Source organism: Vipera berus (genome assembly GCF_964194415.1).
Source record: "Vipera berus genome assembly, chromosome: 2".
NCBI classification, from domain to species: Eukaryota; Metazoa; Chordata; class Lepidosauria; order Squamata; family Viperidae; genus Vipera; species Vipera berus.
Genome location: NC_138203.1, coordinates 212,937,684 through 212,954,690, shown reverse-complemented (window position 1 = coordinate 212,954,690; position 17,007 = coordinate 212,937,684). Strand labels below are relative to the sequence as shown.

Genomic DNA, 17,007 nt, shown 5'->3' with positions numbered 1-17,007 from the left:
TTTACTGGTGGGTTGCCACTATGGAATCCTTATGCTTTCATTATGAAAGCTTGTCTGGCACCCATAATTGTGATAATAATTTCAGCACCAGGCAAAGATCTTTTCTTTCTTCTCTAGATTTGCTTTTTTTTTTAAGACCTTGGTTATTTAAGGCACTCATAGTAGTTTCAGCTTATACAGTTCCAGCAATCCATATAATATTTTTTACCATGCTATATTTCATAACAATTTGGATTTTCTTGTTGGTTTGGATTTTTAATTGTTTATGGTTGGAATATTGAAATAATGTTTACATTCTAATCCAAATTCTACGACACATAGAAAATTGACTATAGGGCACATAAGTATAAATAATGTATAATTAATTAATAAACTATTTTACAAAGCCACTCCCTGAAATTTTCTCCATAATTGCATTTTTTTAAGAAAACTGAAGTCTCATCCAGTTTTAGTGTAGCATAGTTTGGAATGTTTTGAAATTGGGTGTAACTTTTGGTTGAAAAACAGCTGTTGTGCTTTTTTTTTACTTTCTGCAAAAGGTTTTACTCGCAACTCAAGCAGTGTGTCTCCTCATGGTTACGTGCCAAGCACTACCCCTCAGCAGACAAACTACAACTCTGTCACAACAAGCATGAATGGGTATGGAAATGCTGGAATGTCCAATTTAGGTGGTTCTCCAACTTTCCTGAATGGATCTGCTGCCAACTCTCCCTACGCCAGTATGTATTATTATATATGTTGCACAACATATATTGAGTAGTGAGCTGCACACTCTAAGCTTTTGTAATGATTGAAAACAGTTCAAGAAATTTACCAAATAGTTATTGGTGTGCTTAATTCCACACAAATAATTTGAAGGTTGTACAGTGAGGTCTGTGCTGTTGCTGTTGTTGCTTGAAAATATACTATACAGCATTAGAATGATATGTGAAAATGCAAATTTAAGTCATATGTGAGTAATCGAAGAGATGCTAGATGTTAATAACCCCTAATCTGTATGGAAAGAGTTGGTTAAATCCATTTGATGCAAAGCCAGCAATCAATTTAAATAAAGGTATGGTATCAAACAACTTGACCCAAGAAATCTCCAAACTGGAGAATTTTTCAAAACCTTTTGTTAGTGGAGATTTATTTCCCCATGAAATAAACTACCTTACTGTGACTGAAACTTTGACTACTTTACTGTGCATACCTCTAGGAAGAGAATTGACCTGATTTTACCAGTGATGGAAAAGGCCAAAAGATTTATGATTGAAATGACTATAATAGTCTAATTAAACAGATGATGGGCTTGCTATAGCAACTTAATACCATTCAGGTTTATTTGGTCTACAGTTTCCAAAATTTTCAAAAATCTATTTCAAATTAGGGCATGTGCAGTCCCAATGTATAAATACATGCCAGTTGCCAGGTGTCCAAATTCTGATCACATGTCCATGGGTGTGTGTGTGCTGTAATCATCATAAGTCTGAAAACAGTCATAAGTCACTTTTTTTCAGAACGATGATTGAGTGAATGGTTGTAAGTTGACAACTACCTGTAATAGTTTACAACTTTTTAACTTTTTAATGGCCATATTATTACCACTGAGTTTGTTCAACAATAAAATTCATTAAGTGGCCTTCTTAATCTAAGGTAGCCTTCAACTGACTGGAGCCCTCTGGAAGTCTTGCGTTCATAATCTACTGGCAACAGATGAGATTGTGGGAGTTTGACAGTATGCTTTATCTAAACAACATTATTTGGTTCACCTTTAGAAATATTTCAGCAATACCAAATTTATTAAATCATGCCATTTTTTGTCTGATCATCATCATTCTTAGAAGGCTTTTCCTGATATATACTGCTGCCCTATTAACAACAAATTTTGTTAATCAGAAAACGTTTCAATCATGACCTGAGAATTAGAAAGGTGGCATTCTTAATTAAATCAATAAACTAATTGCTGTATAGTTGCATTCAATTTGGGTGCTTGGATTGCTCTGCCTTCACAAGTGCTTGCATATACCAAGTGACTTTACACTAAGAAAAGTATCTGTCAGGCTGCGAACTTTGAACATTTAATTTCCATTAATTGATTTCATTGGGGTTCAGAAATGTGGTATCATATGTTTACACAGAGATTCTAAAGGGATTATTTTTGTCTGTATAAATGCAAATAAAATAGTCATCTATGTCTCAGCTAATTTGAATTTTCATTCCCAAACCATTTAATTATTCATAAAACATCCTGAACATAAACAATCTCTAAACAATATTTTTTTTTAAAAAAGAGTAATTTGGCCTGTAAATGATTTTTTTTCTTTTTCCCCAGAATCATAGAAGACAGTAATTCTGAACTAATTTGGTCCTATTTTGAGTAAAGGCATTAACTATATTATTTAAGGCACCAACAGGGTTTTTAAAAAAGTAATTAAGCATAATGTTGCAGGGGATGCAAAATGTGCATGCAGTTTGGATTACATACAGATGCAGATAATCTAAAAAGTGCTCCCCAATGTCCTTGATGACACTTCAAGAAGTCTTGGCATCATTTTCTGCTTGGATTCTGTAGTCAACAAGAATGTTAGACAAAACAACAAATATTGCATGCATATATCTACATATATACTCCCAAATTATAATGTATAATATTCAAAATAGGTCATTTGCCTCATAGGGCAGTGAATCCTTCAAGTGTCTCTTCTTATCTCTGAAATATAAATGTAATAATAACAATTTAAGAAAAAAATAATTTGCTTTTGTGATGCTCAAAATCACTTCGCTTACTTGCAGTACTAATGCTGAAGAACACATAGGGGAATGAAGTAGAATACAATTTTTTAACTTGCCAGGTTGTGTCTCTTTAAGAAACATTCCCAACCAGGATTATTAATGGAGAAGCAGAGAATAATTATCTATCTGTCTGTCTGTCTGTCTGTCCGTCCATCCATCTGTCCGTCTATCTATCTATCTATCTATCTATCTATCTATCTATCTATCTATCTATCTATCTATCTATCTATCTATCTATCTATCATCATCTTTATCATTTTTACAAATAACTCAAGATGGCAAACATGTCCGCCACACTTTTCTTATTTCCCCCACAATAAGGTGAGTCAGGTTGAGACAGAATGACTAGGCCAAGGTCTCCCAGCTAGGTTTAATGTCTAAAGTGGAACTAGAACTCAATGTCTCCTGTTTTCTAGTCTGGTGCATTAACCACTAAACAAACTGATCTAATGTATAGTTATCTTTCAAGAGCACCTTAGAAATTACTTCCACAGAATTGTGACCAAGTTTGTGCTGCACAAACTTGTCCTTAAAGCTAAAATACATAAATGTGCTGTTTAGCCTAATCTCAGCAATCCTGAGACACTTGTGTCTGAGAACAAGTCACATTCTGCTTCCTTCCCCCATGACCTTAGGTGTTCCTCTGCAACGAAGGACTCTCAGAAGGGACACTCCGTTTTGAAATGAGTGAAACATCAGTCATTCTGGACATCATTAAGGGAGCCTTGCAAATACCTTGCAAATAGATAAATGAAATACTCCAGTTAATCTATGGTCTTGAAAAGAATAATTCTTCTCTCGTCTTGTTTTCTTCTAGTTGTGCCATCCAGTCCAACCATGGCATCCTCTACTAGTCTCCCTTCTAATTGTAGCAGCTCCTCTGGGATCTTCTCCTTCTCACCAGCCAATATGGTCTCAGCAGTGAAACAGAAGAGTGCTTTTGCTCCTGTTGTCAGACCACAGACGTCCCCTCCCCCCACCTGTACCAGCACCAATGGGAATAGCCTGCAAGGTAGGCCAGTCTGGGCATGCTGCTTGTGTCAGCATGGGCAGGGTGGAGATGAGTATGAAAAGGGTGATGGACTTTCATTTGTCTACATGGGGAGATTCCATTGCATGGTTGTTTCTCACCCTTGTTCCCTCACAGCCAATCATTATTGCCCTATTGAACTGAAATGCTGTGTCTTAAAAGCACAGGTCTGAGTGTTTGCGTAAAATGAGTGTATTGCAGCTTACTAATACCAGCCTTTCTCTTTCTTCCCTTTCTTATTCCTTGTTGTTGTCTTTTATCAGACCAGTCTTTTGTGGACTCTAGCAAGTACTCCACTGCAGGGTCTCTCCAGGGTCTGGCCTTCTCCTGAAGTACGTTAGTCAAACTTCCCTTCCTTTCTTTTAATTTTGTTTTTTTCCCCTTTGACATGTCCACCACCTATACTAAGAGCAGCACTGTTTATGAAGGTATCACAGAAATCAGATTGCATGTGATAGCATATCACTAAGTAAAGGTGGCACATTATGTGTTGTATAAAGTTACCAGACTTCTTATTTTTCCATGATTAATGCAATAACCCACTTCCACATGCAAACAATACCTGCCATCTTGAAAATCTATTCAGCTGTTTTCATTTCTATTCCATCCAAAAGATTTTAACTGATGCCTTCCTCTCAGCATACCTTTGCAATTTATGCAAACATGGATTTCCAACATATCTATGTGTCAAATTCAGGAAATTGTTAACATGATTCATCAAAGGGGAGAACATTTTTAATATCATGCTTTCCACTGTTCTTTTTCATTTGTAGAAAAACATTTTTGTCTTTCATGGAACCCCAACATTAACAGACAAGCAGAGTATTTCCTGACAATTATAATAACATTTAGGGAACTTTAAAGCAAACAACTTCATTCATCAAATTGGATATATATGAACTTCATAACTACATTTAAATAAAGTCAGGCTGAGATAATGAGAAATTTCCATTGTGATGGGCTCCAATAGGCATTTATTCTTTCGTTCATGTGATCAGGCCACCAGTAAAGATTTTTAAATAGGGTGGGTATGTATTTATGTGAGAAACAGATAATTCTTTGAAGTTCAGAATATGTCAGTGTTATATGTGATAACACTTTTTAAAAAGAATAATGCAATCAATATATGCATTAGTAAATCCACTACAAAAATATGTTTTACTGCATTTGTTTAACCTGCTGCTTCCTAGCTTTTTGTACAAAATTTCTACACTGCTGAAATAGATTAAATAATTTCCAAAAATAGTCAAGAAACAATTCTCCAATTGTCCTTCCTAAAGACAAATTGAAAATTGACTTTCCTTCCTTCCCTCCTTCAGTCCAAAATGGCATTATTAAATGCAAATACATCTTGCTACTTTTTCCCATGAATTATTTTTAGTAAAAATTAGACCCAGCACATCATGGCATAACAAACATATCTGAAGACATCCATTATAGACATTCCTCAAATCCTAACAGAGTAGTAGTTTAAATTCAGAACATTAATGCTAAGATTCAAGGATCTTCTTCAGCAACCTACCTTAACAGAGTGCAATTTCTTTCTGGTTTTTTTTTTAAGGCGATCATATTTGTTTTTGAAATTTCCTTCACTTTAATAAACAAAATAGAATAAGGATACTGCTCTTTGCATAAATGTATTAGCAACTCCCTTGGAGTTTGAGATCTATTTCCTTGCCTTTTTGAATCTTGACCTCACTCTCATTTTCCAAACAAAAGGACTTGTTTGTGTAAATATTTCTTTTAATTCCAGGGCAGTGAGGATAAAATGTAACACTTTGAAATGTGAGAGGCCTTTTGAGATTATCCACATGAAAATAGAATAAACAGGTTAGGCAAATAGATGACATTTATAACTCTGAAGATTCAAAAATTGCTTTCTGGAGGTTTTAGTCTATGAAGGCAATTTGGAAATAAACCTTCATTTGGTAATCAATGACAGACACAGATATAGAACTTTTATTATACACATTAGAAAACTACAACATTACATACTTTTTGACATAATCACCATTTAAACTGAGGCACTTGTCATAACGTCTTACAAGATTTGAAATTCCTTAGTAGTGGTCACTCAGAACCAAATCTGGGCTATGGGGGGTGGGGGATGAAAAACATCCCAATGGAACTTCTTCAAAAGTTCTTAGGTGCATCTAGTGGTGTGTGGGCGAGCATTATCGTGAACCAACACCACACCCGAAGTCAGTATACCCCGACACTTGTTATGGATGGCTCGTCTGAGTTTTTGTAATGTTTCACAGTAGACTTCTGAATGGATGATCGAACCACACTCCATGAACTTCACTAGCAGTACTCCTTTGGCATCTTCACATTTGGTGCGATTTTCTATGGCACCACTTCCGGTGTGGTGTTGGTTCATGATAATGCTAGTCCATACACCGCTAGACACACCCAAGAACCTTTGAAGTAATTCTGTTTTGATGTTTTTGATCACACACCCCCATAGCCCAGATTTGGTGCCAAATGACTACTACTAAAGAATTTCAAACCTTGTAAGATGCTATGGCAAGTGTCTCAATTTGAATGGTGACTATGTTGAAAAGTAATGTAATGTTGTAGTTTTCTAACGTGCATAATAAAAGTTCTGTATCTGCGAGTGTCTGCCACTGATAACCAAACAGAGGTTTATTTCCGAATTGCCCTCATACATTGATTATTATAAAATTTCATTTCATGCTCACTTAGTCAAGAAGGGTCTTACAATCCCCTGATGCCTGAAACACCTCTGGGAATCAAGGGTTACTGACACATGCTCATTCATACTATAAACAGAAAGGACTTACTGTTCTTAGAGACAAATGCAACATCCACTGCATTAGACACAGACAGATCCTAAGGCTAAAGCCTAGTCATTGGATTGTTTCCCCTTCAAGAACAGAAGGTATGGAAAACAAATCCAATGCGCATTTCATTTTGGTAAATGGAATATGCACAGGAATTGAACAAGAAAGAGAAGAGCTAAAGCAAATTAAGATTCATCTCCAACTTATTCACTAATCTATAGGACACAAAGCTTAAATTGAAAAGCATCCCCTTGGCTAAAAGGACCAAGGAGAACTGCCTTGTACTAAAAAAAGCATGGGAAAAAAATAGAAAAAAGAATCACAGCTAAATGTGTGTTGATCTTGAAGCTGCAAGCTTTTTAACAATGGCAAAAGAAAGACAAGAAAGAAAGAAAGAAAGAAAGAAAGAAAGAAAGAAAGAAAGAAAGAAAGAAAGAAAGAAAGAAAGAAACCAAAGACACCTCAGAGATGGCAGTAAAATATAATTAGCCCTGCCCATCTACAGTACATGTACTTTAAAAAAGGTAAAGGTTCCCCCGCACGTGCGTGCTAGTCGTTTCCAACTCTAGGGGCCGGTGCTCATCTCCGTTTCAAAGCCGAAGAGCCAGCGCTTGTCCGAGGACGTCTCCGTGGTCATGTGGCCGGCATGACTAGACGCCAAAGGCGCACGGAACACTGTTACCTTCCCACTGTAGCGGTCCCTATTTTTCTACTTGCATTTTTACGTGCTTTCGAATTGCTAGGTTGGCAGAAGCTGGGACGAGTAACAGGCGCTCACTCTGTTACGCGGCACTCGGGATTCGACCCGCCAAACTGCCGACCTTCTGATCGACAAGCTCAGCGTCCTAACCCACTGAGCCACCGCGTCCCTGATACATGTACTTTAGATGTGTTATAGTTATAGTTATAGTTTATTTGATTTATATACCGCCCTTCTCCTTGGTAGGGACTCAGGGCGGTTCACAGGGCATATATAAAAAAGACAATACAAAAATTAAAAAAGGATTAAACCCATGCCCAATTAAAACAGTAATACAAATTTAAAAAACAATTAAAAACCCATAATCCCCCATCAGGCCAGACCAGCTATTTCAAACAGGTGGGTCTTCAGGCCCCGACGGAAAGTTCGGAGGTCTGGTGCCATCCGGAGCTCCACCGGCAGTTGATTCCATAATGCCGGAGCGCCCACAGAGAAGGCCCTCCCCCTGGGGGCCACCAGTCGGCATTCCCTGACTGGCGGCACCCTGAGGAGGCCCTCTCTGTGGGAACGCACAGGGCGGAGGGGAATCGATGCCGGCAGCAGGTGGTCCCTGAGGTATCCCGGACCCATGCCATGTAGGGACTTAAAGATCGTAACCAACACCTTGAACCTCACCCGAAAGACAACTGGTAACCAATGCAGCTCGCGGAGCAAAGGTGTAACATGGGAGCACCGGGAAACTCCCAAGACAACTCTCGCGGCCGCATTCTGTACCAGTTGGAGCCTCCGAGTGGTCTTCAAGGGAAGCCCCATGTAGAGAGCATTACAGTAGTCAAGGCGAGAGGTCACGAGCGCATGAGTGACCGTACACAGGGCATCCCGGTTCAGATAGGGCCGCAACTGGCGCACCAGGCGAACCTGGGCGAAAGCCCCCCTAGTCACGGCCACTATATGATCTTCCAGGGTAAGCCGTGAATCTAGGAGGACTCCCAAGTTGCGAGCCCTATCCACGGGGGGTAAGAGCTCACCCCCCATAGAAAGAGATGGAACATTTTGAATGTCCCGGGATGCCGGAATGCACAGCCACTCAGTCTTGTCAGGGTTGAGTTGAAGTCTGTTCCTCCCCATCCAGACCCGAACCGCCTCCAGGCAACGGGACATCACGGCGAGGGCATCACTGGGGTGGTTTGGGGTCGAAAAGAAAAGTTGGGTATCATCGGCATACTGATGACACCCAACTCCAAAACCACGAATGATCTCACCCAGCGGTTTCATATAGATGTTGAACAAGAGAGGCGAGAGAACCGACCCCTGAGGAACTCCACAAACGAGAGACCTAGGGGCCGATCTCTGCCCCCCTGCCAACACCGACTGCGAGCGTCCCAGGAGATAGGAAGAGAACCACTGAAGAACTGTGCCTCCCACTCCCAATCCCCTGAGACGCCGCAGCAAGATACCATGGTCGATGGTATCGAAAGCCGCTGAGAGGTCTAATAGGACTAGGACAGAGGAATATCCCCTATCCCGCGCCCTCCAGAGATCATTCACCAGAGCGACCAATGTCGTCTCCGTGCTGTACCCGGGCCTGAAACCCGATTGGTAGGGGTCCAGATAATCCGCTTCATCCAGGACTAGAGGGAGCTGATGCGCCACCACACTCTCAACAACCTTCGCAAGAAAGCGAAGGTTGGAGACTGGACGAAAGTTGTTCAAAACAGCTGGGTCCAGGGCAGGCTTCTTGAGGAGAGGTCTCACCACCGCCTCCTTCAAGATGGTGGGGAAATAACCCTCACTCAGAGAAGCAGATATAACCGCCTGGAGCCAGCCTCGTGTCCTCTCCCTAGCTGCATAAACCAGCCAGGAAGGGCACGGGTCCAACAAACATGTGGAGGAGCTCAGCCTCCCCATAATCCTGTCCACTTCATCAGGGGTCACAGAATCAAACTCTTCCCAGATAACATTGACAAATCCCAATCCCAATCTCAAAATTCCAAATTGAGTGTATCTAAAAAGCATTTTGGAAATTGTACAGGTAGTCCTCGACTTACGACCACAATTGAGCCCAAAATTTCTATTGCTAAGCAGGACGGTTAAGTGTGTTTTGCAACCATCTTTTACATTTTACAACCATCTTGCTGCTTCTGTCCCTGCTCTCACCTGCCTAGACTTCTGCTTGCTGCAAAAACACTTGAGACATCAATGAAAGAGTCGAAAGGATAAACTGCAGCTGAACCTCATGTAATTGGAAATCTAAAGAAACCTATCTGATGTGTGCCAATTTATATATACTGTTATTGCCAATTAACTGTGATAGAACTAAGCATTTGAATAGGAATCAGAATATTGATTTATTGAACTACGGGAAACCAAAGAAAATGAAGACTGCTGGCGAGATGAATGGAAATCAAGGTGGTCTTATCTACCACATTAAAACTAAAGTAAATGCCAGAAACCTGCATAATAATCCACTTTGCTGAAATTTTCTTGTCCTTCAAAAAAAAAAAGAAACCAATTCATTTCAATGAAAATTGATAACAATGTCTGAAAAAAGAATATCTCTAAGCAATGCAGTTGTAAACGTGACACCACATGATCATGTCACTCAGCAATAACAATTTCAGAAGTCCCCAGTTAAGCAAGGATTATGTAGTTTGTTAAGTAAGACACATGAGACTTTTGATTTCCTGCTGGTTTCCCCATTTACATGTTGGAAGTTAGCAAGAAAGGTCACAAATTGAAATCATATGACCATGTAACACTATAGCAGCCATAACTTTGAGGATCAGTCATAAATCCCCCTGTTTAGCACCACTGGAAGTTTGAAGATTTGCTGAGTCCTTAACCAAGGACCATCAGTATGATGTAAAACCTCAAACTCTTGCAGTTATTAATCATATCTGGACTTAGAAGTATTAATTTGGCCACAGAATATATCTATCCACAATTCTTTAATAAAATCTTCCAACCGTTAAGTAATAAAACAGCTTACATATTAAATTTCAGCATTTAGCAGCCAGTACTTTCTATTATTAAAACAATTTAAAGATTTAGCATTTAAAGATAGCTCAAAATGCAACCTGGAAACTTATCACCCAAGAATTCTTAATCAGATCACAAAGTCAGGAAAAGTTAGAAAGTTTTCTGCTATAAAGACTATATCCTTCATGCCAAGCATTTGAAAAGTAGTCTTGAAGAAGGGAGACTCTACTTTCAAAGGGAATGTTTACTACACTATCAGAATAAGTCACACATTTAGCATGCTTGATTCCAAAAGTTTAGATATATTTTGCTTTCTTGTCTCCTCATATTTTATTTATCTGTTGCCATTCACCTAAACTGCTGATTTTTGTTGCTGATTAGTCTTGCAATTCATACACATATGGTGATGTCTGTGGAAAAAAACATCACCTTTCATTTGGGCTTGGTTCTTATCAAATTATTGTAGATGTAAGTAAAAATACAAGAATTAGAAGCAGCCATGGGTTTGAATTCCTCCCCAAGATATCATTTGCCCAGATGTTTAAGAGGATGGCTCTAACCTATGTAGCTTTGAAAGACATCAGTCTAAAGTCCAGAATTTACCATATCCCTTTATGGCACTTTAAAAGACAGCTCTGTCACAGCATCATCACGAGCCATGTGTGAATGCCAGTGGCAATGACATAGTTGCTTGCAGTAGGTCATTTTTCATATTGCATGGAATAGGTGAGTCCAGATTATCTCCTGCAGATTTCTCCTAGCGTAATGCACAGACCTGCTTCTTTGCAAAATGAAATATATCTATTGTAATAATGAATGTGAGCCAATCCTGTTGAAATCAGAATTCTTTCAAACTGCTTTCTTTTGAAAGTTGTACCTTGGTTAGTCTGTAAAGAAATACAATGTGAAATCTTTAAAACTATTTGTTTCAAATAACCCCCATTTCTTAGACATGTAGAACATTATGATGCAACTGCATTGAGCAGGGATATATCTTTACATGAATAAAAGATATGAAGAGAAAATAAATCAAATACAAGAAAGGATAATAACAATAGGAAAGGGAACAATTTTCATGCCCTACCAGTGGTCCATCTGCTATTGTATGAAATTGGAAAAATTCTAGATTCTTGAAGGTTTTTTTTATTTAAGTAGCAGTTAGAGATGAAAAACTTTTTATTATTTATTACCAGTTTTCAAACTGGCAACAGTTTATAGACAATTGTTATTTATAGCTGTGAAATAATTTTTAGTTTTCTGCATGGTATCTCCAAAAATTCCTTTTTCAGAAAATCCTAATTATGTATTATGCATGCAGTTGGTCAACACCCTTCTCTTGATTTTAGAACTCTATTTGGCAAATTGAAAGAAGAACCACAAGATTAAAAAGTAAATCTTTTCCAAGCGATAACTTCATTATTTTAAATTTTCCTTCATCAGAATTTATATTGCAATCAGTTTAAGGATTGCCCGGTGTTATTTCTGACATTCAAACAGCTGAATAACTTTGGATTGAGGTTGATAGACTGAGCTTCGTTAAGAATTTTAATTTGCTTGTATGCAACTTCTATCCAGATAGATTGCAGTTTCCTTCCAAACACTTGCTTAATACTTTAGAGTTTTACATCTGAAATAAGTGATTCTAGAGCACAGGTGTCAAACTCGCCATGTCACGCGACGTGTCACGATGTATTGCAACTCTGTTTGTATTGGCGGCAATGGGGTGGGCTTGGCTTCAGTATGATGAAAGCAGCCCATGGGCCGGCAGTTTCACACCCCTGTTCTAGAGTAATGGACTAACTGCCTAACATCAGCTATTATTCTTCCTTTCTAAGCTTTTACCCATTATAATGTGTACATCCGAGTTGAAACACAGATGAATGATCTACTACTGAATATTTGAAACAATTGTTTTTCTTGCCCCAAACGGCATAACTGATTTGGTTTTGTGTCTCATTCCTTCTTATCTTTATAGCTATATCTGGCATGATAGTTCCTCCCATGTGAAAGAATTGCCTTGAAGAATTGACCAATGAAGGATTCGGATTCTGCTCCAGAACAAAGTCTACCCAAGTTCTAGAGAGGAACTTTTAACTCAGGCCTTTCTTCGAGGAAAAAGGAAGACTCTCACAATCACTGCAAAGTTTTAAAACACACAACAATTTTTTTAAAAAAAAATTGCTATCCTTGAAAAATATTTCCAAAATCTGCTCAGAGCCTGCAAGGGCAAGATGTTAATTTGAGCTGTCTATCCCAAGTTCTTGGGAGAGAAATTTGTCTCCTGGAGAAAAAAATACGCTTCAGTCTTTTCAGTTTTTATTGGTCACCTTTTCTCTTTTACAGGTCACAACCGGAGGGAGAGGCACAAACATGAAAAGCCAACTTGAGAACTTTTCTTTGTTGTAGTTTTTTTTAAAAGCTGTCTTAAAGGGAAATAAAGTGGCAACACATAACATGAGTTTCTATGGAACAGAAGTAAAAGTGCCAGTTAGGGATTATTGATGTTTTTCTTTCCTTTGAAAAATTAATGGCTGTGCCAGTAAGGGTTGTTTTCATAATTACTTTAACCAACAACAGCACATACATCTGTGATTTGCAGTCAGGGGATACGTGAACATACACATAAAGATACACCATATACACATACACAAAAAAAGATTTCATTTTAGAAGCCATAATTATTTTTCCCCTTAATCCTTCCACACCTTGTTTTGACAACATTGTACTTAGAAGATGGCATAAATGCTGCAAGGCGGGGGCGGGGGGGAAGCATATGTGTAGCTATGGACATGCATTTTCCATCTTTACTTTGGAAACCCAGTGCCTCTGGATATAATGCTAAAAACTGCAAATCCGATTAGCATGGCTCTCTGTCTTTTGCTTTTAACCAACTTAAATCCAAATACTGTCTTTCTCTATAAATATCATTGAAATAGGACAGGATAAAGGCACAAAAGTGAGCCATTCCGTGCATTTTGGAGCATATTTTTTACTAGAAGCTTCTTTCCTGATACCTGTATCTTTCATTTCAGAATGGGCTGTGGGGGGGAGGGAGGGAGGGAGGGAGGGAGGACAAGATACAGGATTCATCCTGCCATTCCAGAGGATGGTCCAGAAGCACACACATAGGAAAAAGGGCATATCTGGTTTGAGCTGCAGTTGTTTTTATATCAGGCAAAATTTCAGTTTGCAACATAATCTCTTAAGCAACAAGTGGTTGCATTTTTTGAGAATATGTATAGGAGAAAAAGGGTGAAGAACACAGTAAGTTATCACAGTTGCAAAATAAACCACCCAATTTACAGGAATTTATCTCTTATTACTTGGAAAGTGTTCTTAGTTAAAGATGCAACAAACCTTTACAAATGCATTCATTAAATAATCTGTTTGGGTTTTTTTCCCCTTTGCTGTGGCATTTTGTATGTAGTTATAAATAAATACTGTAGATTTTTTTTGGCCAAATTATTGTTCTATTTATACAATGAAATGTCTTAAGATAGATTTTCAACCACACACAAATCTACAAGAATTACTGCATATTTTGCAAAATGAGCTCACTACCTTTATGATTGCACATGCTTGCAAATTGAATTAAAGAAATAAAGCTTTTTTAATGAAGAATTTTGTAAAATACCCATATAAATAATGTATTTAACTTTGAACTTTGTACATTGCTTTTTCTCTGCAGCATCCCATTTTATTTTATTGTGTAATTTTGCTATGTGAAAAGTGCTAATTTGTTTGTTCATTCACAAGTGTGTTAGCTGTTTAAATGTGATTTAATGCAATTCATTTATACTTTTTTAGTAATTGTTTTAAACCAAGCTTCCATTTTTGTTTTAAGTTCACCAAAGCCATTGTCTATTTTTGTATTATTTCTAAGTTAATAAGTTTTTCCCCCAATATATGGCAAAAAAGTAGCATATTATTCTTATAGCATTTAGTTACGTAGATTTAAAAAGTATTCTTTGCTTTTGAGGCTTATTAAAAAAATCTAAAGCTGTTTTACTCTATTAATATGCATGGAATCTCTCCCCTTTGAAGTGACGCATTTTTGTGCATTAAATATGGGGAGAAACTTCATAGAAATTAATGAAAATACTTTCTTTCTTGTCTGCTTGTATATTTCTCTGTCTTTCCCATAAATATAAACCAGCAGATTGGATGCCTTAACAATGCAAAGCATATTCATTTCACTTGTACATTGTACTGAGCATCAAAACTGTCAATCATCACTAACATTCTGAAAAAAAAAGGATTTTGAAAAGCACAAAAGAACTGTTTTGTTACCTTAAGATAATGTGACTTTTTTCTAGACAAGCAACAATGCTGCAACTGTGCATGCTTCCTGTATGAATTTTGCAAGGGATTTCACTCAGATATCACTGTGTGATCTTTCAGGAAAGGGAAGAGGGTGGGTGTGGGAAAGAGAGAGTGTGTGAGAGAGAGAGAGAGAAAGAAAAAAAATCCATAATATATTCTTTCCCCACAGAAAAACAAGAACATAGTCACACCTAAACTAGAAAATATAAGGAATTATCAGTGTATTGTTTCATTATAATCCAAACATTTATTCTAATTCTTAAAGTAACAGTGGCACACAAATGTAATCAAATTAAAGCCATATTTTGTCCAGTGATGCCCTCCGTGGAATCCCAGTCAGACAGATTATTTTTATTTAGACAGTTACATGAATGTGTATAGCCTGTTTCCTTGACCTCCAAAGATCATGTGAGAGTACACAGACTTTCTTTCTTTCTCCAAGTATTTATAGTGTGTGATAAAGAAAAGTTATATTTTAAATTAACTCCCTGCCCTGAATAGATGAGTTCCAAGTCCATTCTTAAAGATGCCACTCTTTACAGAATATGGCTTTAAGTGGGAATGATCATGTTTCAGACTTAAAATGTGATTTCTCACCTTGGCTGGGCTGTGAGAATGATGTCTGCTTCCTCTCCATTGTAGCCAACTGCCTCTAAAACGAAGTCATCTCTGAACCGATCTTCCTTTCACTTCTTACAGAATCTTTTGGAATAGACACAAACGCTGTACATTTCTATTGTTAGAGAAGAAGAACCTAACTACTGTAGAGATTGTTATAATTATTTTGCAGAAACTCAAGCTGTAAAAACTTTTCAACTTTCACACTATTTAATTAAAGTTACTTCCTGTCTGTGAGTGCAGCTCCTGGCTGAGTATTTTATTCCTTTGGCTTTGCTAAGCCAACTGATGATGATTGGTTGATTTGCCCCTTGTAGGCTTTTACTGCAAAATATGAAGCAGCTAAAATAGGGGGATGGGCACATGAGTTTTGACTTGCTTTTCAGATAGATTGACAGATAATATTCTGAGGTATCTTCTTACACATTTCGACAAGCAGAAGGATCAGCATAGCTGTCCTCATGCTTAAGGAATTCTTTATATACACTTCCCTATATATTGAAGGATATAGCTTCATTTTAAAGCACTGTCAGACTGAATAAGAGTCCTCTTGGTTCAGGCCAAAGCATGTTTTCTCCAGCATTTGGTGTCGTAAATGAGAAACCACCAACTGCTTTCCAGGAAACGAGATGATGGTGGTCACCCTCTTCAGCTGTTGCTCTTTGGCCTGGTATTAAAAGTATGCTACCTGTGATTCAAGCCAAGACTATCAATATACTTGTCCACCATGAATTTCTCCAGTCCTCCTTTAAAACCGTCGAAATTAGTGGCATCAGGACTGACCATGTAATTTAGTTATGTATAACAAAGAAGACTTCCTTTTAGCAGACCTGAAGTACTTTGTGTGTCACTGTCAATGGAGACTCCCAAGTTCTAATACTATGAAGGTGAGAAAAAACACATTGAATATACTCCTTGGATTATGTACAATCTCTTCCCTTTCCCTCCATCACTCTTCTTAAATGTTCCCATGTGCCAAAGTTAGTCTTTGTTTTTTAAAAAAATTGCTCATTTTGGCTGCCCTTTTCCACCTCTTTTCCCCAGCTTTACAACTGTGGATTTGGTGAGAATTTCATGGAATATTAAAGTGTATTCAACTATAGATTTATAAGGAGGTATTTGTAATTTCCACTCCATCTCTAATGTTTTCTGCCATGGAATTTTTCTCCTCTTCTTCCTTTGCATCAACCACACAAGGAACTCGAATTTTCCTTGAATTAGCCACCACACATGCAAAATCTCTTTTGATTACTCACTGCCCTCTCAAACTCTTTGGCATCTTTATAAACAAGTTTAAGTGCACCAATCCAAGAATAATTTTTGTTATTCATTTTTATGTTATATTTTGTACAGAGGAAATTTGTTAGCAAACTTCTGGACATTATACATTAATCTGTATGCACTACTTAGTGTCATTCCAAACCATAAAATAACCGGAATTTGCTCAGGAACCTTTGATGATTGACTTTGTCAGAGGATTAAAATAATAATAATAATATTCCATCTTCTACCACATCTATGTTTTGTGGATACCTTTTAAAGATAAGTTAGAGGGAAAAGACTTACCTACATAAAATACATGCAGATTTGTCTTCTAAGCCTTTATAACTGATGATTTTTTCTTAATAATTCTTGCTAACAACTCAGCAGTTACAGATGTTAAACTAATTGGTTTGTAATTACCTATATCAGATAAATAAGGCTTGGGAGGATTAATTTATATAAGGCCTATCACTTCTTTTCCTCTCTATTTCCTTCCTGAAAAATTCAGTTCAGAC

The 17,007-nt window shown here is 37.6% G+C and overlaps 1 protein-coding gene across 6 annotated transcripts in view; it reads left to right on the top strand.

Annotated features, from left to right (window-relative positions):
* The window catches only part of EBF1 (EBF transcription factor 1), a 376,035-nt gene extending 362,712 nt beyond the window's left edge, over positions 1-13,323 (top strand). For 3 of the 6 annotated variants that reach the window (XM_081317695.1, XM_081317694.1, XM_081317693.1), the window contains exons 14-17: positions 540-719; positions 3,593-3,787; positions 4,069-4,137; positions 12,264-13,323. In XM_081317695.1, coding sequence (XP_081173821.1) covers positions 540-719; positions 3,593-3,787; positions 4,069-4,136 — 443 coding nt within the window. In that variant the 3' untranslated portion in view covers position 4,137; positions 12,264-13,323. The remainder of the gene's footprint in view (positions 1-539; positions 720-3,592; positions 3,788-4,068; positions 4,138-12,263) is intronic. The other 3 variants (XM_081317698.1, XM_081317697.1, XM_081317696.1) reach the window with 1 other exon arrangement.
* The last annotated feature ends 3,684 nt before the right edge of the window (positions 13,324-17,007 follow it).